Consider the following 21,326-nt stretch of genomic DNA (forward strand, 5'->3'; position numbering starts at 1 on the left):
GGACGGGGGACCGGGGAGGGGCAATGGACGGCAGGACTGTTCGGGACATACCCAGGTCTGACCCCTATCCCAAGGATGTCCTGCCCACAGGAAGCACCGATGTGAGACCAGCATCGGGCTGCTGCAGCCATGGGGGTCCCCTGGCAGCTACAGCTACGGGACTCCCCGTGAGTGAGCCTAACTCAGCCGGCCCCCTGGCCAAGATGCTACCTCTGGGTCCGGCTCAGGAGCGACAGTGGCTTGGTGGGGGACTTGGGGCAGGCCTCCCTTTCTCAGTTGGTAAAAGGGGTGGGAGATGATGGCAGCTGGGCCAACCTTATCCTGAAGCCACGCGCAGCACTGTGCCACACAGACCGTGACTCGCACTGAGGCTGTGAAGGTAAATCTTCCGAAGCCATAGGGAGCCTTAGAGACAACGCGTTTCAGACTTCGCCCACGCGGAGGCGCCTGCTCGCCGATCCGCAGGTCCCCGCAGGTCCCCAACAGCAGGACGGGCGAAGCGGAGGTGCCAGGCTGACCCTGTCCCTCTGCCGGGCTCCCGAGTCCCGGCTGAGGGCCCAGATCTCCACCACCTACGCTCCCCGGCGGGCAGCAGCGTACGACCCCGCCGGACAGCCGGGAGGGGGCGGGGCTCGGGGCGGGGCGCGACTGTGAGGCAGGGAGTGGGCGGGACTCGGGACGTGAGGCAGAAGACTGACGGCGGGCGGGGACGGAGCTCTGGCGGTGGGGCGGGGAGGGGGCGGAGCTGGCGCCGTGAGGTTACGGCCTTCGGGGCGGGGCCCCGGCCGCCCCGCCTCGTTCCGCCGTGCTGTTCCACTCTTCCGGCCTCGCGTTCCATCCGGCGCCTCCACCTTCCGCCCGGAGCTTGCTGTCGGCGCGAGGGTCGCTGGGTTCCACCGTCGCGCGGCCCTCGCGGCGCCCGAGCCAGCAATGTCGGGCCCCAACGGGGACCTGGGCATGCCGGTGGAGGCGGGCGCGGAAGGCGAGGACGACGGCTTCGGGGAAGCAGGTGACCCCGGGGAGCTGTTGAAGCTACCTTTGCTTTCTCAGGGCTACCCTCCTGGGAAGGGGAAGCGGGGCCGGGCTGGGGGCTTGGAAGGGACAGCGGAGCCCTCCCACCCCTCGCGCCTGGCAGGTTGCGGCTGCAGGCGCCAGCGAGGGGGTTCAGGGCGAGCACCTGCGAGTGGGTCCTTGGAAACCGCAGCACCGGACAACTGCGGGCAACTGACCCCGTTTTACAGATGGGGAAACTGAGGCCGCTTCAGGATCGTTCGCCCTTTTGGCATTTGCTCCAGCCACTCCTGCAGCCCTTGTGGAGACGGAGGCTCCTGAAGGGGTGGGGTGGGTGAGCCGTCTTGATTTAACAGGAGGGGCTGTCGGGGTGGGCGAACCCGCCCTGCTGAGTCAGCATCTCCAGCCACCTTTGCTGATGTGACCCGGAGCCTGGGTGAATGTGACCTGCTTACAGAGGAGCCTGTTGCCGGCACAGCACTGCGGGGGGTGGGGGGTGGAGAGAGAACCATCAGCTCCCCTCTCACCTTGGGGAGCTTCAGTTTCCCCATCTGCAAAATAATAATGATTAGTGTCTCTTGCATTGAGATGTGTCAGAATTAAATGAAGAAAAAACAAATGGAAAAATGGAAAATAGGTAATAGGTTTGAAGCATGCAGGTGTTCGATGAGTGGTTCTTTTTCTCTTTCGTGAAATAAAGATTGGTTTCTCAGGTCGGAGGGCAGGACTTAGTAAATGTGAGGTAAGTATGGAGTCTGCTTTTTGTTTTGTTTGGGTAACAGCTTTATTGATCTAGAATTCACATATTATACAATGTATCCATTTAAATTGTACACGTCAGTGGATTTTAGGATATTCAGAATTGTGCATCCATCCCAGTAGTTTCAGAACACTTTGATCACCCGGGGCCTGCATTTAATAAAGAGGTAGAGGCCCTCCCACAGGGTGCTAAGGGGTGGGCTGGCCGGTTTGCCCTGGGCACTGCAGGTGGACAGCAGCCAGAGTGTATATAAGGAAGCCTGCAGTGGCAGCGAGAGCAATCAGGAAAAGCCGCTCAGGTGTCACACTGAGTGGATGTTGGCAGATTCACAGGACTTAGTGCAGTGGGGAGGTGGCTGTCCCGGGCAGAAGGCAAAGGCTTAGCACTGGCAAGTGCCCTTGACACAGATAAAGCCTGGCTCCAGGGGTGTGGAGACTCCACCCGCCTCCCCCCTCCTGCTTCGGGCCTGTGTCTCATGACAGTGTGTGCAGTGTTCATAATGACCATCTACTAAGTACTTGCTGTGGCCAGACCCTGCCTGAGTTCTTAATATATTGGAATCACAACAATCCAGTCCTTATTCCCTTCCCAAAAGACGCAGTAACTTGCTGGAGCAGAGCTGGGACCGAAACCCAAGTGCCCCTGCTCCCTCTGAATCTTGGCTGTACCGCCAACCAGCGGGAGGATCCTGGGCAGGTCCCTTCCTTCTTGGGCCTGTTTTCCCATCGGTACCACAAGGCGGTTGGACTCTAAGATCCAGCAGGGACTTTCCAGGACTCTGGCCTCTTGTGAGGTGTGCCAGCTCTGGGCGATGGTGCTTTTCCCCCAGAACGCAGACACACTTGCACCCATATCCCAGACGCACTCGTCCAGCCCTGGCCTTTTTCAAACACTGCCAGCCGATTCCCCCTTTGTCCCAGGCTGGCAGCTGAGTGTATCTGAGTCATGGGCTGGCTCAGAACTGGGTCCGCAGTGGGCACAGGCCCAGACCTTGGATCCTAAGGGACACTGTGCTGCTGAGAGGCAGGTCAGTCGTGACCATGGAGGAGGGAGTGATGGTTTCTGGTAGAGACCAGGGAAGGCTTCTTAGAAGAGGAGGGGTTTTGAGCTGGTCCTTGAATAACTGTTGTGGTTGAGGCATTCTGAGTGGCAGAGACAGGTAAGCAAAGGCAGAAAGGCTAGAAAGTCGGAGGCTTCATTAACTCATTCATCCATTCAGTCAACTAGTGCTTACTCTGTGACAACGAGGGCACCAGGGAGACAGCAGTGAACACAAAAACATTCCCCGTCTCTCTAGTCTCTGGTCTGGTTGAGGGAGGCGCAGCAGCACACACAGCAGTCCAGGGCCGCAGAGGTGTGTGGAGGGCATGGGGATGGGGAATAGAGGCCCGATCCCGACCGGGGAATTGGAAAAGCTCCCTGTGGCAACTTTCATGCTGAGACTTGAAGGATGAGAGGGACTCATCCAGGAGGAGAGGGGAGGGAAGATAGAAGGAGGACGCATTGCAGGCAGAGGCAACAGCATGTTCAGGGGCCTTGGAGGTGGGTAGGGACCAGGGAAAGGGAAGGGCTTGGGGGGCGGGGCTAGAGAGGAGGCGGGGCCTCGGAGCCTGGGCGGTGCTTTTCCCTCAGGGCAGGGGGAGCCTCTGAAGGGCTGGAGAGTAGGGCCTGCCCCAGGGACAGAGGCCTTGATTGCCTGACTCAGGAAGGTGGGCTCCGGCTTCCAGGCAGCTGATGAAGGAAGTAGACAGGAGACTTGGCACCTGGCAGGACTTCCTGGGCGGGACACTGGCCGACCTCCCCCTGACCACCCTAACCCTAGAAAAAAGGATGGTGCACTAAGATTACTTCTCCAAATCCTTTCACTTTTGGTATTCACCCATTTTCCAGATGGTGACACAGAGGGTCAGAAAGGAGGAGGGACTTGCCCAAAGCCCTTTTGTCCCGCAGGCCAGGGAACAGTGTTGGGTAAGGTGTCTGTGAGCCCTGAGGAGACATGGGACCTTGGCTCTCTTCTCCCTTCTTCCCAGAATATGCTGCCATCAACTCCATGTTGGACCAGATCAACTCCTGTCTAGACCACCTAGAGGAGAAGAACGACCACCTCCACGCCCGCCTCCAGGAGCTGCTTGAGTCCAACCGGCAGACACGCCTTGAGTTCCAGCAGCAGCTCGGGGAGGCCCCTAGTGATGCCAGTACCTAGGTTCTGGGAGCCCCCCACAAGCCCCAGCCCTGGCTCCCTGGGCTAGGCTCTGGCCTGGGCACTCACCACCTGGCTTAGATACCTTCTCAAGGGCTGGACTACAGGTCCCATGGTGGGTCTGCCTGCCTCAGTCACCCTTCCGGTACTCTCCTTGGCATGCCTGGGTCAGCCCCCACCATCCAACATCCCCTCCTGGGGTCAGGCGTGGGCCTGCGACCCACCCACCTTGCCTGCCTGCCCAGTTCCAGGGCACTCCCCACTCTGCCCAGGCCTTGAGCGTCCACATTAAACGGGTCTCCAATACCACTGTGCCTCTCTGTATCCTGGGGTGAGGACTCCACTGGCCACCAGCGGTGAACAGGGCAGTGGAGGCATTCCAGGCACTGATCACATGCTGGTGACTCGTGGGCCTGCTGGTAGGGTAGGGCTTCTTGGCCTTCTTGTGTTTCTGGACACACAGGGAGCCGGTGAGGCAGGGCTTCCTCCCTACCCTCCCTACCTAGTGCCCTCCTGGACAGCAGCTGATTCCCCAGCCCATTTGAGACAGCATGGGACGTGCTGTGTGACCCTGTGGTTACACTCAGCTTCTCTGGGTCCTAGGGCCTATCGCTAGACGGCCAACTCCCCATGCTGTGTAATCTTGCTCCTGGCCTCAGTCTTCCCAGTTGGCCAATCACAGCGTTGGTCTGGTTGTCTACCGCTAGGGGGTTTTCAAATGGGGAAATAGCAGAACTAAAGAACCCACTCCTCCTGGGCCCCATGTGCTGATAATTCATCTCAGGGTCGCCTGACAAGAAGGGCGGGCCCTGCTATTGAACCACAAACTCAGAACCAGAGGACAGGGAGGCCCCCCACTCCTACACTTCAGTTTCCACAGGGTCCAGCTGGAGAGGGAGGCCAGAGCCCAGGCCCGGGGCAAACCCTGGCCACTCATCAGATGTTTGACCTCTAGCAAGTCACTTGACCTTGCTAGGCCTCAGTTTCTTTACCTATAATTTGGGGACCACAATAAGACCTGCCCCCTAGGGTCCCTGTGAGGATTAAATGAGATCCGAGTTAAATGCTTTCCTAGCCCTGATAACCCCATCAAAGAGGGAAACAGGCTGTGAGAGAGAAAGTGCCCTGTGACCCCGGAGGCCCTGCTTAGGGAGCCCATCTGTGGCCTTCCGGCTTGGCCACCACACCATGCCTAAAGACGGTGGGTGCTGGCTGAGAGCTGGCTGGGGTGCCCCCTTCCCCTGTCCACCCAGACAGAAGGGCTGGTGGGCACTGTACAGCCAAACTACCTTCTTTTATTAGATTTTCATAAAAACACCAACCGTGTCAAAATTTCCACACAAGACTTCTAAAAAGCATAGCAGACCTAGACCCAGATGGGGTGGGCATGAGGCGTTCCCTCTATCAGGTTTTGAGGCGGGTTGAGCGCCGGGGTAGTGGGGGCGTAGGGGGTTGGGCTGTCACCTTGCTGGGGGTTTTGGCTGTGTCCTGGGGGCTGGGCTGGGGGGGTGTGCGGCCACCAGAAGTGAACAGCGCAGTCAAGGCGTTGCGGGCGTTGATCGCACACCGGCGGCTCACGGGCCTGCTGGTAGGGCTGGGGTTCTTGGCCTTCTTGTATTTCTGGACACAGAAGGTACAGATGAGGCAGGGCCTCCCCACCTGGCATGCTCCCTGCCAGCAGCTGCCTCCCGAGCCTGGCTGAGACTGCACTGGACATGTTGTGACCGTGTGTGTGTGTGTGTGTGTGTGTGTGTGTGTGTGTATGTATGTATGTATGTATGTATGTATGAATGAATGTATGATGCACTCAGCATCCCCCAGGACAACAGCAGGAAGAGGTGGGCCCCACCCCTGCTCAGGTTCCCTCTGTGGGCAGGGCCTCTTGTTGGGGAGTGTGCCCGTCGCCTGAGGCCAAGCACAGGAGGGAGGTGGCTGCTGGCCATACTCGCTAGTGTGGACGGGTGGGGCGGGAGGCCCAGCTCACCTGCAGGTTCTCGAAGTGGGCCAAGGACTTGCAGTGGGAGAGCTGTGCCCCTGAGTTGCTGTGGTAGAACTTGTGGCAGATGCGGCAAATGTAGCCCATGACGGGCACCAGGAAGTCCACACCTGTGAGACAGCAGCGACTATGCGCTTATCCCCCATGCCAGCCCGCTGGCCCGCCCTCTCTAGGGGCCCATTTGCTCGCCCACCCTCCAGGTGGGAGGAGAGAAGAGGAGAAAGAGAAAAGCCACCTGGGCGGAATGCTGTGGCTGGGACCCCGGGGGGCTGGGTCCAGGGGCCTCAGCTCCTGCAGGTGGGGTCAGGGCTAGGCTCTTACCATATGCGGTATTGGGGCTGTAGGTCTCTGAGCCTTTCCACTCCTCTATGGATATATCTCTGGACCTCACCTGGAAATATGCAAGTGTGGGCCTTGGTTCGAGCTGCCCCTGAGCTCCTCCAAAACGCAGGTGGGGCCTGGTTTCTACCCATGCTCTTCAACACGGCCCTCTCGATTCCCAGGAGGATGATATCCAGGAGGTTGTGGGTGGCATTCTCTGAGCCTTTGCACATGCTGATCCCGCCAGAGTGCCCTTCCCAATCTATACTTTTTGAGTTCAGCTCAATCAGTCCCCTCCAGGAAGCCCTCCTGCTTCCACCGTGACCATAATCCATGCCAGCTGTGCCCAACACATCACGAGTATCATCTCTGAGTCCCATAACAACCTTTTATGGTTCACCCATCTTACGTAAGAGGAAACTGAGGTCCAGGCACATGAATTCACTTGCCCAGGGTTTATAGAGGAGCAGGGCAGTTAACCCTGGTGAGCCCCAAGGCCTGGTTACACTCTTAACCACGAGCCCCCTGCCAGCTCCCTGAATTCCTGATGTTGCAGTGACCTCAGTCGCAGGGGCGCTGGGTTTCAGGTGATCAAGGACCCCTCATCTCACCTGCTGGACAAGAGCCGCTTCCAGACGAGGCCATCCAACTCCAGCCACGGCAGTCGCACCACGCTTAGTAGTGCCCTCCTCCACTTACCAGGCAAACAAATGTGCCTTCCGAGAGTGCCACCACTTCCTTCTGCCACCCTGGCTTTGGCCCGCCCTACGGCCTGAGTTGGGACTACAACTTCTAAGCAGAAGAACTGCGGCTCGGAGAGGCCAAGGGCCTTGCCGGAGGCCATGCCACTGCTGACTGCATATAACAAGTGGCCTCACCCCCAACCTGCTTAGGGCTGAAGACGGCCCTCGCAGCCCTCCAACCACAGCCCCTCACCACTCCGGAACTGGCAATGGGCAAGCTCCAGGTGGGCAGGGGCCTTGATCCCCACGTATCCCCACGACCAGCACCAGGGCCTGGCTCAGAGCAGCTGCTTTTCACTTCTTACACGGACAGAACCCAAGCTCCCCCAGCTCCTCGCTCACAGGAGGCAGTGGAGCTGGGGCCTTATGAGCACGGGCTCTGGAGTCTTCCTGCCACCCAAGTCCGTGAGATTCAGCCAGGAAAGTGCTTGGCACACGCCTGGCATATAATAAATGCTCAGAAAGCGCTGACTGCAACTATTGTCATCATCCTCATCTCATGCCGACTTCTGTGTACCCCGCATGGTTCTCTCCATGCCCTTATTGGCCTAAGATGCCCTTTTCCCTCCCTCGACACAGGTCAATATCCTGTTACCGGCCGCCCTGCGGTCCTCGCGATGTGTATTTACGCCTCGTCACATGGAATACAGTCCTGCTTATACTATATCGTGGCATCCGTTAGTGCCTAAAATGCCAGCACTGCGCCCCCTGGCCACCGGGAGGTGGGGTGAGGTCCAGCCCCCAGCCTGCCTCCCACGCCCCCTCCACCACCCAAGCACCTGCTTGCAGAATTCCTCTTCAACCTCGATCTCTTCTTCATCATCGTCGTCGTCCTCCTCCTCCTCCTCATCGCCCTCAAAGCAGCCCACGGCGTCCACCGTGATGAAGTGGTCCTCATCTTGACCGGCTATCTCCTTCTCAAGCATCTTCAGCTGCCCAGGGGAGCGGGCCAGGGCTCAGGTCAGCTCTGGGCAGCCGAGTGCCACCCCACCCCCACCCGGGAGTCCCAATCCCTCTGGACCTGCCGAGCTCAGGCTGGGATAAACCTCAACCTGCTGTGTGGCCTTGGCCAAGGCTCTGGGCCTCTCTGGGCCCATGGCCTCCGAGGGAGCTGGGGTTACCTCTTTGGCTTTGTCCTTGTGCCCCTGGGACTTCACGTGCTCCACAAACTTGCGGGGGGTCTTGAAATAGCGGTTGCAGGCAGTGCAGAAAGGTCGCAGGGACTGCTTGGCGATCTGACGAGAGGAGGGCGGGCCAAGTGGGTGCCGGGCAGTGTCTCCAGGGGCAGCCAGGCTGGGCCCGGTGACACCTCCTCTCCCACCTGGAGGCCCCCATGCCTGCCATCAGCAGGCTGTGCTCCGCCCCTTTCCCAGAACATGGGCACACACAGCCCCTCCCTGCACCGTGGGCTTCCAGACGGGACGGCGGGTGGCAATGGAGGACAGAGATCGGGCGGGGGGAGAGAGGCGCTGCCAGGAGGACCCCCATGAGCCCCATGGCTAGGAGACACCTGGGCTGTGGGCACCCTCACAGCTCATACCTTGTGGTCCTGCGTCCTGCGGTGCTGGATCAGGTCCCCCATGTAGTAGAGCTGACAGGTGTGACACCAGCGCCTTGGCGGGGGCTCTCTGAATGGTGACAATCAGAACAAGGAGTGTGACACTGCTCTTGGAAAGACAGCCCCTCTCCCAAGATGCTCCATAAATAAAACGCAACTTCAACACGATGTGTTTTCAGAAACTTAACAACGGTTCTGAGATGCATCTGGAAGAATACTTAGACAAGGATAATAACCAAGGAAGGTTGGTTGGGGGAGAGATCTGGAAGCATCTGGGATCCCAGGAGGCCAGCAGGACAGTGACACACCTGAGTGTATCTGGCCCTGAAAACTCTTTATCCTTCAGTTTAGATGCCCTGTCAGTCCTGGAGCTGTTCTTGCCCCTCCCCGTGAGCCAGACTCCCCCCTGGCGGCCCCAAGGGCCGCTGCCACAGCATTTTCTACAAGGGACAGGGATGACCCGATCCCTTCTCTGCCCCTGCTGGACTGTGGTGAGCTCTGGGAGGCCAGGACTCCATCCCAGGGTCCCAGGGCCAGGCACGGGATCGGCCCTGAGTTTCTGTGTTAGATGAAAGAAGGACAGGCTGCCTGCCTGAGGGACTGCCACGCCGTGTGGCCTCAGGGGCCCCAGTGAGGCTTCAAGGGGAGACGTCAGCAGGAGATGGTTCAGTGAATCTCCTGACCTGAAGCCTGTCCATAGGATGGGCCACGTCCTTCTAGGTTTCTTGTGTCACAAGACAGGTTTTTATATAACAGAGCTCATTCTGAAAAATGCAGATTTGAACCCTGTTCTAACCTGACGTCACATCATACCTGTTTCCACGGTCTCGTGAATTCCCTGGTTTTGTCCTATTAGGAGCTATTCCAGCAAGTGGACGAGCCTGAGCTAACCCATCCCACAGGGGTGGAGGTTTTAGATAGTTTCCAATCAAACTTTTTCACCATGACAATCTGCAAGGAATCCTTTGGGAGTCACCTTTCTTCTGTATTTATGATTACTTCATCTAAGTATAACTCCCAGGTCCTCGAGCAGGGGGAGGTTTAAAGCTCGAAAACATGCTACACAACCACGTCGGAAAGTTCTTCTCAAAGTGAGAGCCACCTGACAGGGACGCCGCTGCCTCTGGAGAGAGCGCCCTGTCACCCAGGGCATGCAAGCAGCAAGCTCCAAGCTGTGACGCTCCGGGAACGCTCCTGGCAGAGTCCCCAACCCCTGCCTCGGGGCCTGTCCAGCCTGTGATGGGGTTGGATTCGGCCTTCCTAGGCTTTGGTTCGTTTTAATTCTGAACTAGCTGCAAACATTCTGAAATTGGGAGACTGCATGTACAAAGCTGGGTTTCAAGATTCTTGGGAACAATCAGGAGACCTGGAGCCGAGAGGCAGCTGTCCTGCGAGACAGAACTCAGGCCCCCCAGCACGACCCGAGGCAGCGGGGACCAGCTTCTCGCCTCCCCGCAGGCCTCCGTGACTGCCCACAGGCTGGTGGAAGGTCTTCCAGCTTCCGCCAGGCCTCCTCAGCCCTTGAGCTAGTCCTGGGCTCCGGGAGGACTCATAGTTTGGATCACTGAAGCGCCCATGACAATGAAAGGGGGAGATGCAGGGTAGCTGTCACCTCAGGCTACAAGGTGACTGATCCCCACCATCGTGCCCCCAGCTGGGGTCACCACATACGCCAGGGGAGCTGGGGTCTGTGCCATAACCCACTTCCTTCCCATGTGGACGGTCACATTGTTCCTGCCGGGATGGCCCCTTAAGAGACTATCTGGTTCATGAATTCTTGCACCGCGCCCTCCACCAGGCCATTTTACAGAAGAGGAAGACTGAGGTCCATGGGTAAACAGTTAATGGTGTGAAGAGGCCTCTGGCGGGGAGCAATACTTACCCCAAAGGCAGACCTTGCAGATGGCGGACTCAGGGCCCCTCTCGGCCTTGCCTGGCCTGCAAGACCATCTACCCCCCCAGCACGGAGCCTCCGAGATCCCCCACTCACTCGTCCTCTCTCTCCAGGACATCCCGGGGCACGGGCAGCAGGGACAGGAGGCAGGCCTGGCTCATGTGCTGGATCTCCCCAAGCCGCTGCTGGTGCTGGGCCCCCGACATGTGGTCCTGGAACTCCTGCGGTGGGATGAAGGGTGAGCCCCGGAACGGTAGGCCAGGGCGGGGCCCGGGGAGGAGGCCTCCAGCCTCAGCTTCATGGCCACCCCGCCGCCGCCGAGGCCATTATCCTTAGGACAGCCCTGTGGGGGCCGGAGGAGGATGGCGACCTGAGGCAGTGACACCTGGCAGCCAGAGCTCCTCCTGGGTGAGCCCCTCAGGCACAAGGAGCAGTCCGACTGTCCTCCACCCCGTGGCTCTGCTCCGGCTGACACAGGCAGCAACGGCAAATGGTCATAACAATACAAGCATGACGCTATTGTTAAGGCTACTATGCTCGCTCTGCGCTGGGCCTGAGGCTCGAGATTTCAGCGTCGAGTCACTGAATCCTCAGAACCTCCCAGCAAGGCGGGTTCTAAATGCTTCTTCATCTGACGCACGAGGAACCGGAGGCACCAGGGGGGGCGCTTGCCTTTGGCACCTACACGGCTAGTCAGGGCTGATTTGGACCCGGCCTGCTGGACTCTCAGACCCTGACTTCTTGGCTGGTCAGGAAGCATCTTCAGAGCGGACGCACAGCTGCCGTGGACGGTGCTCACGGGGCCCACGGGGCCACTCGGGCACGGTGGCCAGGCCAGGGCACGCCCCGCCCACACCCCCACTCTACCCACCGGAACCCCCCTCCCCGGGCCCCGGCCGGCAGTACCTGCTGGCTACTGCAGTTGGCCTTACAGAGGTAGCAGAAGAACTGGAGGGCCTGCTTAGCGGGTGTGCCGGCGGCAGCAGGGGCGGCAGACGCGGAGTCGCCAGCACGGGGCACGGGGGTGATGGGGACGGTGCTGAAGGCCCGGCTGTCGCTGCTCTGCAGGATGGTGACCTTCAGGGAGCCCCCGGCACCCCACACCTGCAACAGGGGCAGGGGCAGAGCTACCACCGGTGGGACACCCGTGGTGGGCCAGCCCCTGTGCCAAACATCCATGAGCCATGTCTCCCCAGACCCTCCTGACAGCCCCCTTCACCGATGGGGAGACTGAGGCGCTGAGCTGGTAGGTGACTGTCCAGGCTCACAGAGCTAGGGAAGTACTACAGCCGGGATTCAAACCTAAGCCCACGCAACTGTAAAGTCCACCGTGCCCCACCCTCACACGACAGATGGAGAAACGGAGGCACAGAGAAGGAAGCGGGTTTGGCCTCCATCGCACTATGAGGGAGAGCTGGAACTCCAACCGCACGCGTAGGCTCTCGCTCTGTGCTCTCTCCACGACAGCAATGCTCCCCTGTGAGGGGACCAGGTCTAGTCTGGGGATGAGCAGGTTGGAAGGGACTTGTCGCCCAAAGTACCTCCAGTTCTTCAGAGCAGAGGCAACGTGAAGGCAACAGAGCCATAGTCAAACCCAGTCTGCTTGGCCCACGGCCCACGGTGGTGGGGAAGCGCGAGGGGCCCTGAGGGGTGGGGGCGGGAAGGCCCTCCCGCCTCCGGCCCCGCGGTACCGAGTAGCCCCAGGAGCACGGCTACCCACCCCCAGCATCTCTCTTGCTCTTTTTTCACATTCTCCCACATCCAGGCCACTGGTCAACTCCTGGCTCTCCACGCCGACCTGGGTGCCCACTGGCTCTGGTGAGGCCTCCTCCAGGCCTGAAATGATAGATGGGTCCATCTCCCACCGGGCCCGAGGGACCTGGGCCTGACAGCCACCTTCTCTACCACCAGCCAGGACCTTGAAGCCCCTGGTGGGGACAGCCCCGAGCCCTGGTCGGGACCGCACAGCACCAGGGAAGGAGCCAAGGGTCCGGGCGGGGCTGTCCCACCACGAGGCAACTGGGAACCAGCGCTCACTTACCGGCTCCAGCATCTCTCTTATCTGGCGGCGTCTCCAGCACGGCAGAACGAATCGGAGCCGGGGCTGCCTCCGATGTTGGCACTGACACCTGTGCCAGGGTCTGAGCCTGTCCCTCAGTCTGGTCAGGCGGCTGCCCTGGCGACGGCCCTGGATCTTGCCTCGGTGGCTGCTCCGGCGGCTGGACCTGAGGATACGTCTGTGTCTGCGCCTGCTTCTGCAGCTGCGCCTGCCCCTGCGGCTGGGAACGTGCCTGCAGCTGCACCTGTCTCTGGGGCTCCGCCTCCTTCTGCACCTGCTGTGGCCCCACGTGTTCGGGAGAGGTCTGTGTCTGAGCCTGCTTCTGCTGTTTTCGTGCCAGTGGGGCGTCCACAGGGGGCATCTGCGGCTGCGTCTGCGGCTGCACCTGGGCCTGGATCTGCAGGACCCGTGGCTGGAATCGTGGCAGCACTCGGGCTTCCGGCGGCTCAGGCAGCAGCTCGGGTGTCTGGGTCTGCTTCGGTGCCGTGGTGCGGGCCCGAGGCTGGACCTTCGCCTGCAGCTGCCCGGGGAGCCCCTTGTCTGTGGGCGACTCTGAGCTAGGGAGGATCAAAAGATATCTTCCAGTGTCTCCCCCAAGTTCAGTCCTAGATCTAGCAAGTACGAGCTGGGCATTGGGGGCAGTGCCTGTAGCTCTCGGGGCCCCAGCCGCGCCTTAATAAATTGGGAGGATCATTCAGCCCCACCTCCCACAATCTGCCAATACGTATCCAAGGCCCTGTAAAGCCACCCACCCTCTGCCCAGTCTGAGGTCCCAGATGGACATGTTCACCTCTTCAACCTGGCCACCTCACCTGCCTCCGGGTGGCTCAGTCACAGGGAAGACACCGGAGACTCTCTGGCTGGGGGGCCTTCCCAAGTAAGATGCAGAATTGGGTTTGACCTTCCTCCAAGCCAGACACCAAGGCCCTTCCCTTCTTCCAGCTCCCTGAACGGTCCAGACCCCTGCCCTACACCCATCCCCAGCCTTTGTAAGAATGAGAGTACAGGGTCCCTGGGCCGGGGCGGGTTTTCAGTGTCGGTTACCTCTTTGACCTCTTAGCTGGTGGCTCAGGCGCCTCACAGGACTCGGGAGTAGGTGCTAGCGTGCGTTTCTCCTTAGTGACGTCATCTGAGCGGGGTGGGGAATCTTGGTCTGGAACGGAGGGCAGATGAGCGACTGCCGATACCGTGCAGAACACAAGCTAACTCTGAGAGATGGGGCCTGGGCTCCCGCCACACCAACAGCCCTGCCCCCCAGGGCTGCCTCCATCACTGACCCTGCACCCACCTGCCCCAACCTGTGGCCCCTGCAAAGGGCCAGCTGCCTCCCTCTCTTACCTTCTGGCGTGTTTGTTCGGGACTCAACAGCTTCCTCAGACCCCTCTGGGGGGTCTGACTCGTCTTCCACGGGCATCGTCTGAGAAGAAGAATCCTGCTTCCTCTCAGAAACTGGTTCTGACCTCTGCCACCCATCCTCGTAAGTACACCCTGGCCCAAGAGCCGCTGTGACAGTCCCCTAGGGGATGAAGGGGCCCGGGGACCTCTGGGAGGCCTGGCCCAGAGCTGCCTACAGATGATCCTGACCACCCCAGGAATCGTGTCTAGACGGGTCCATCTAGCTGCCTGGCTGTTAACCCAGACGTGGGGGATACAGGGGCCCCTCCTGACTCCCCAAGCGCCTTCTCCACGAAGCAGCTGGAAGGATCCTTCTAAAATGCAAACCTGGTCATATCTTTTGCCTCTTTCTGTCAGAATTCCCCCTGTACTCCTGAGTGTAGAGTGTTCCTTCCTTACCCAAGCCCCAAACCACCACCCAATCTGACCTCGGCCCCCAGGCCCCCACCTCCAGCCAGCTTCCCCACTCTCCCGCTCCCCCTCTCTATGTCCGCACTGGCCTTCTCTCTGGTTCTCCAAAGTCCTAGGCTTCTTCCTGCTGCAGGCCTTCACCCAGAGCCTCAAAGGCACCTCTTAGAGGAAGCCCTCCTGACCCCAGCGTAGACCCTTAATACAGGTTCCTGGAGGAGCTTGGGCTTCCTTTTTATGGCATTTTCCACAGTCTTAATTGGTGGAAACATCATTTGCATGGATATTTCACCATCACTACGACCTTGCTCCCCAGCCTAAGACCTCCAGGAGGGTTAGGCCAGATGTGCTTTCCGCACCTCGGCGGCCCCTACAGGACTTACAGATGTTTGCTAAATAAATGCACGGCTCCGGCTCGTCCCGGGCGCTCCAGTTAGCCCAGGAGCCTGCCGGCAGCCTCCCCCCTTCCTCCTAAGCCCAAGGAACTGGCACCGAGCGGAAACGTGAACCACATCAAGACTTCAGCCCTTCAGAAACTCTCTGAACCCCACACGACACGGGCACTGGTGGCCTATAAGTCAGGAGGCCTGGGTTCTGGGTCTGTTCGGCCCAGGGCAGCCTCCACCCACTCCCGGAGCCTCAGTTTCCCCAGATGTAAAATGAGTGGTGGGGAGCACTAGACAAGAAGACCGTGTGAGGATGGGCCACAGCTGGCAGGCTGGAGGCTGGGACCCCTCTCTGGAGGGAAATGCCTCACCCCCAGATGTGGGCTGGCCTCAGAGCAGCCGGAGAGGAGGGGCGCCACCCCTGCCCCGGAATGTTCTCTGGAGCGTGCTGTGAGGAGGTGCTGGGACACTCGGGGACGGGACAGTCCCAGGGAAGTATCCCCTCGCAAGTCTCCTTGACTCTGCTTATCTCAGGGAGCTCTTCCTCTGATACCTTTCACACAACCCCCCCCAAGGCACAAGGAGCTGGGGGTGCAGTTCCAGAACCTTCGAATGGGAACAGTATGGAGTTTAGGGTTTTGAAACATTGTTTTACCCCGTTACCTTTCTTTTACTTGCACCCACAGCAATTAATTTAGATTGTTTTTAAAATTTCAGGGAGCGACATAATGTTTCCCTGTTAAATAAATGTAACTGAGAAGCTAATTCATTTAAAGCTAGGCTACTGCAGACAGGAGCCCCTGGCCTCAGGAGCCTGGCTTTTGAGCTCTCCAAATGTCACCAGCCAAACTGAGATACACACCAGATTCTGAAGCCTTGGTACAAAAGACCAAGGAATGTAAAATGCCTTATTCATTTTTTAAATATCCATTAAAGGTTGAAATGATATTTTCCCCATATTGGGTTACGTAAAATCTGTTGGTAAAATTAATTTCACTGGTTTCTTTTTCCTTTGTTAATGTGATAACGAGAGAAATTTAAATTCCATATACAGCTCATATCTTCTTTCTACGGGGCAGCGTGGATTTAACAGAGACCATTACAGGACACCCAAAACTACCAGTGTTCGGTGTCATTTGTATCTCCGTGTGTTTGCAAAGAGAGAAACATTAGGCCAAGAAATTACTGGTGGTGTTTGGACAGGGAAAAAGTCGCATCAGAGGTTCAAGAATATCTGAAATTTGGGAAGCCCTAGAAGTGGCCAACTTACCCCCCCTTAACAGATGGGGAAACTGAGGACAAAAAGGGACGTGACCTGCTCGAAGGCCCAACGTGAGCCATGTGGGTGAAGCAGGGCCGATGCCCAAGTATGACCTTCCCATTTCCATCCCCACCCTCGGCCCCCCGGCCACCACTCACCTTGCGATAGGGGGTGGTGGAGGAGGGGGTGCGGGCCTGTTTCTGGGGAGTCCGCCCTGAAAGGTTGATCTGGGAGGGGTTCATGGGGACCCCGACAGGAGGGGGACCCAGCAAGGACTGCCGAGTGGCCTGGGGGAAGAACTGCTGTAGATTTGGGGTGGCCAGCTGGGGGGGCGTGAGGCTGGGGGCCGTCAGGTTCGGGGCTGCCAGGTTGTAGCCACGGAGGTTACCTGTGGGCAGGAAGAGGGGAGAAGAGGGGTTACAATGTGGTTGGATGGTAGAGGCCAGGGTCCGGTGTCAGCCCCCCAAAGCCTCATAGAAACAGCACAGATGACTTTGACAGGGACCCTTCCCACACAACAGCAGCCAGGGGAGACAGATGAGACCCAAAGGCCCATTCCCACCTTGGGCGTTGGTGGTGAGGGGGCTTTAGGGCTGGTTTTCTGCTCCAGCTGAGGAGGAGACGGACACCCTGGTCAGCAGCTCGTGCATCACCTGCAACCCTGCTCGCCCTCCGACACACTTTAGGGCACACCTTAAGGTGTGTGAAAGACCCAGCACAGTACCCATAGGGAGAACCAACAAGTTGACAGAGTGGTCCATGGCAGAGCAAGACACTGTCCTATCCCATTCACACACACCCCCCATCAAAAGTCTACCAGGCACCTGCTAAGCGCTTCGCATGCACGGCCTCAGTCACTCGGCCCAGCCACCAGCAGGTCTCTACCAATGACCAAACAGACACAAAGCGGAGGTGTATCTTGCCCAGGGTCTCTGCTCATTCTGCCTTCACCCCTCTCCACCTGCTTAAATCCTTCCATGGATCCCTGCTACTTGGAAAGGAGCCCATTCCTCAGCTTGCGGGGGTCCGGCCCTGCCCTTCTCCCAGACCTCCTTTCTTGCCATTCTCCCCACACATGCACCTGGTACACTCCAGCCATATGCTTCTGTGCATTCTTCAACAAGCCTCGTTTCTTCCCGCCTCTGGGCCTTTGCATATGCTGTTCCTTCTGCCTGGGCTATTCTGCCCCCACTACCTCCTGGTCATCCTTCAGATGTCCCTTTAGGTGTTTACCCTCTGAGAGGCCTTCTCAGATCTGCTCTGTGTCCCCAGAGGTGCCAGCTTCCCTGTTCAAGGACCAGCTGCACAATTTCCTTGTCTGCTTCCCACAGCCCACCACCCAACCACACTGGGAACTCCTATAAGGGCAGGCGGCTCATCTAACTCAGAGGCCCAGTGCTCAGGAAGAGTTTGAGCCATAAAAGACAGCTCGAATCCTTGCTCCAAAGCTGGGATAGGAAGCATAGGGGTTGAGGACAAATGTGCTGTCACATCTAGTTCAAGTCCTATAGCCCAAGCTCTGTGACCTTGAACAAATCAATCCCCCTTCTTAGGCTCAGTTTCCTCATCTGTACAATGGGATAATCATAGTGCTTGACTCGCTGTTTTATGAGGATTCAGTGAGGTATACACATGTGCCTGGGGTCCAGTAAGTATTCAATTAACATTAACTTAAAACGAAACAAATACATGTACGCGTATGTGCAGAGAGAATGCCAACTGGCTATTAAAAACAGTAAAATCAAGAGATCTCAAAGATCTAAAAGAAAAATGGACAAAGGACATGGACAAGTCACCAAAAGAAATATCAGTGTTTAACAGACAAATAGAAAACATTTGACTGAACTAGCACTCCAAGAAATGTAAATGAAAACATTAACGATGTAGCTTTTTTGCCAACCAAGTTAGTAAACCATGTACATATACATAAATATATATATATATACTTAAAAAAAAAAGCATATAATACCCAGTGCTGCTGTGGGCATGGTGAGACCGGTACTGTCATACGTGGCTGGTGGCATTGCAAACTGGTCCAGTCCTTTGGGAAAGCAAGTTGGCAATACTTATCAAGAGATAAAACAACCATCCCCCGACGCAGCTTTTCTACTTTTCAGAATACATTCTAAGAAAATCGTCTCAAACATGATATTCAGGGCGCCTGGGTGGCTCAGTGGGTTGAGTGTCTGCCTTCAGCTCAGGTCACGATCCCAGGGTCCTGGGATGAGTTCCGCATCAGGCTCCCTGCTCAGCAGGGAGTCTGCTTCTCCCTCTGCCCCTCCCCCCTGTTCGTGCTCTCTTTTTCTCTCTCCAATAAATACAAAATTAAAAATTAAAAACAATAAGAAAAACCCACAAAAAACCCATGATATTCATCCCCGTGTTATTTAAAACAGAGAAAAAAGAAAAAGAAAAGTGGGGTAGGGAGAAAAAGGAAGCAACTGAGGTTAGGTACACGAGGGCTTGCCCTCCAGTGGAATATGAATGGCTGTTAAAAAATAATCCTTTTAGAGACTGTCAAATCATCCGGGAAACGATCATGCCGTTCTATTCCATGAAAAAGCAGTAAGAGACAGCCTTTCACTTCCATGTCAATAACCAGCCACTATCATATACAGATTCCCAAGTCTGGGTTCTGGAAAAAAAATGGGAGGAAATACACCAAAACCGTGACAGGTGTTGTTGGTTTTGTTTTTGTTTTCCTTCAGGAGGTGAGTGAGTCTATCTATGACAATTTGGGTTTCCTTATGCTCTAAAAACCATTTTTTTTTTCACTTTTCTTTGACGAGTGTGACTTCTAAAACGGGAAAGAAATAGGGGGAGATACATATGTATACATTGTGGGTCCCTGAGTGTTGTTTTTTTCTCTCCACCTATCCATTGATCATTTATAAATCAACTCCAGGACCTTCCACGCCTGTGTGGCAGGGCTGAGAGCGACAGCCATCACATCTTCTGACCTGGCAGCATACCCTGCTGGATGGCAGGACAGCCTAGTCTCTAAGAACACAGCTCTGTAGCAAGACCTGGGCTCTAACTCTCCCTCCAATCCACACCTACTCCTTGTGTGACCACGGGCACATGATTCCTCTCTAGGCCTCAGTTTTTTCATCTGTCAAATGGGATCATGAGTGTATCCCCCCCCACCCCCAGGGTTGTCAGCAGAGTTGAGTAATTGTGTTTGTAAAAATCTCAGCACAGTGCACCACCCAGAAGGACCACACAGCAAGCCACAGCTACCGTGCAGGAGGGGCTGGGTCTGAACCTGAGCTGGCCCCAGGTCACTGGGCTCCTAAGATTAATACCCAAGGTGCTGAGGTATCTGGAGCAGCACCTTAGAAGGAAGAGCTGAGAGAGACTGCTCTCCACATGAGGAAACTGAAACAAGGGCACAGGCTTCCTACATATGGCTAGAGACACCCAGAGATTCAGCGGGTCAGAAGGCTCAGGCCCTCATCTAGCCATATGAGCCAGGGCAACTGACATCCCCCAGCTCTGGCCCTCAGCTTCCTCATCTATCAAATGGGATGTGGGGGAGAGTGGTCCAAAGAGATGTCGTCATCCATCACCTCCTCTAATCTGAACGGGAGTGAGCTGAGCTGAGTCCTGCACACAGAGCCAGCACCATGGCCAAGGGCACACCTCTGCGATCACCGAGACCTGTGTCCAGCTGAGCAACTTTGGGACTGGCACCTCCTGGAGCCTCAGAGCCCGCATCTGCCAACTAGGACGCCAAGAGTAGCTCCCTCTCGAGTTAGAGTTAGCGGGGGGATGTGAGGCGATGTAGAGCAAACGGGGCTGCTAGGGATGCTAGGGCCGCACCACTGAGATGCAGTGAACAGGGGCCAGCCCTACCTTGCAGCTGCTGCAAAAGGAGAGCTCTCTGCAGCACAGAGCCGTTGAACAGCGAGGCGGGGCTGGCACCTTGGAGATTCAGAAGCTGCTGCTGCGGCTGCTGCTGAGGAAGCCCCCTGTGTATTGGGAGGGGGTGTCAGAGGGCTTTGGGAGGGCCAGACCCTCCCTCTGCCCTCCCCTCCATTCTCTGCCCCTCTCTACCGCACGCAGTCAGAGGAACGTCTTAAGGTGGGAACTGACGGCTTCCAGGACTGAAACAGGGATGTCCCGGGGAGAAAGGGCGGGGCTGGGGTCTCCGCAACAGGGGTGTGAGTGGCAGGGAGGAAGCCGCCCACCCCTCCGGAGGGGAACTCACCGGCTAACGGCCAGGGGCAGTGGGGCTTGCGGTGGGGACTGCTGGAGCAGCTGCAGGAGCTGCTGCTGCTGGAGCTGCTGCTGCTGGAGCTGCTGGAGCTGCTGCTGCTGGTTGAACATGGTGGCTGAAGGGGGGGCGCGGAGTAAGGCCGGACCCCTGCGGCCACGCCCACCTCCCGCTACTTTCCCGCAAACCCTGCCAAAAGTCCCTCCCTCAAATGCCCAACCCCGCCCGCCATCTCCCCCACTCCCAGGACTCGGTCCTTCCAGGGCCGCCCGACCCCAATGCACCTTCCCCGCCCCCCGCCTTTCTCGCGTCGTCACGCCCCGATGCCAGCCCCTCTCCACACCCCCACCCCTCCCTCGTGCCTATTTTGTGTCAATAACAGCACCCCAACCTTTCGCTTTGGCCTCTGAACAAAGTGGAAGGAAGGCTTCCCTCCCCCACTCCGCTAACCCCTTCCTCTGCAAATCCAGCCAGCATTACACATCAAATCCGGTCACTCCAACTGCCCGCGTCGCCCGCAGACTCCATCCAAGTGGCCCCTAAGCCTTGCGTCGGTCCCCCAGTCGCGCTTGGCCCGCGCACTTCGCTTCCCCGAACCCCCGCCGCAATCGCCCTGCCCCCACTGGCAGAGCTGGCTGGGCCGCTCGAGCCCGCGGCTCTGCCCGGGCCTGGCCGCTTGAAAGGCTGGTCTGCGGACGGGGCCGCCGCAGCGCCCTCTGGAGGACCGGAGGACCCGGTGCCGCTAGCCGCGCCGCGAGGTACTGCCCGGCGCTCTGGTCTAGCTGCTGGTCCGGCGCCCGCTTACCCGGCGCCTCGGCTGCGGCGGGCGCGGCTGGAGGCTGCGAGGGGACCCTAGACGGCGCAGACCCTCCGCCCCGCGTCCTCCGCCCTGGGAACCGGCGGCGCCGAGCCCGAGGTCCGTCTGTCTCCCGGAGGGGTCTGTCCTTTGGCGGGGACATCGCGGGCGACTTCGAGAAGGACCGTCCCCAACCGACCTCCCCGCGGCCGCCACTGTCCCGCGATCCGGGGGCCCCGCGCGGGGCTGGTGTGGGAAGGGCCGTGCAGCCGGCCGCGGCACATTCGGGGACCGAGACCCGACGAGAGGGTGACACGCACAG

The 21,326-nt window shown here is 58.2% G+C and overlaps 2 protein-coding genes across 12 annotated transcripts; one reads left to right on the forward strand and one right to left on the reverse strand.

The window, feature by feature from the left end:
* The first annotated feature begins 802 nt into the window (after positions 1–802).
* Positions 803–4,280, forward strand: C7H9orf16 (chromosome 7 C9orf16 homolog). Its single transcript, XM_034664605.1, has 2 exons — positions 803–1,009; positions 3,802–4,280. Exons 1-2 carry the CDS (start codon positions 931–933, stop codon positions 3,972–3,974), a joined length of 252 nt encoding a protein of 83 aa, XP_034520496.1. The 5' UTR covers positions 803–930; the 3' UTR covers positions 3,975–4,280.
* CIZ1 (CDKN1A interacting zinc finger protein 1) lies at positions 1,799–20,896 on the reverse strand. 11 transcript variants are annotated; one of them, XM_034664600.1, is made up of 18 exons: positions 20,659–20,896; positions 20,203–20,326; positions 19,848–19,963; positions 17,962–18,033; positions 16,151–16,380; positions 13,881–13,974; positions 13,587–13,719; positions 12,525–13,099; positions 12,204–12,319; positions 11,390–11,587; positions 10,580–10,704; positions 8,572–8,659; positions 8,153–8,266; positions 7,811–7,963; positions 6,289–6,358; positions 5,956–6,077; positions 5,436–5,591; positions 1,799–3,589 (listed from the first exon to the last, which is right to left on the reverse strand). In XM_034664600.1, the coding sequence occupies exons 1-18, from the start codon at positions 20,690–20,692 to the stop codon at positions 3,584–3,586; spliced, it is 2,526 nt and encodes an 841-aa protein (XP_034520491.1). In that variant the 5' UTR covers positions 20,693–20,896; the 3' UTR covers positions 1,799–3,583. The 11 variants fall into 11 exon arrangements, with proteins under 11 accessions (XP_034520491.1, XP_034520493.1, XP_019650764.2 ...); XM_034664602.1 differs by lacking the exon at positions 1,799–3,589 and having other exon boundaries at positions 5,178–5,591; positions 12,525–12,708; positions 12,787–13,099; XM_019795205.2 differs by lacking the exon at positions 1,799–3,589 and having other exon boundaries at positions 5,178–5,591; positions 20,689–20,896.
* Between the last annotated feature and the right edge of the window lie 430 nt (positions 20,897–21,326).

This window comes from Ailuropoda melanoleuca, chromosome 7 (genome assembly GCF_002007445.2).
Source record: "Ailuropoda melanoleuca isolate Jingjing chromosome 7, ASM200744v2, whole genome shotgun sequence".
In the NCBI taxonomy this organism is placed as follows: domain Eukaryota; kingdom Metazoa; phylum Chordata; class Mammalia; order Carnivora; family Ursidae; genus Ailuropoda; species Ailuropoda melanoleuca.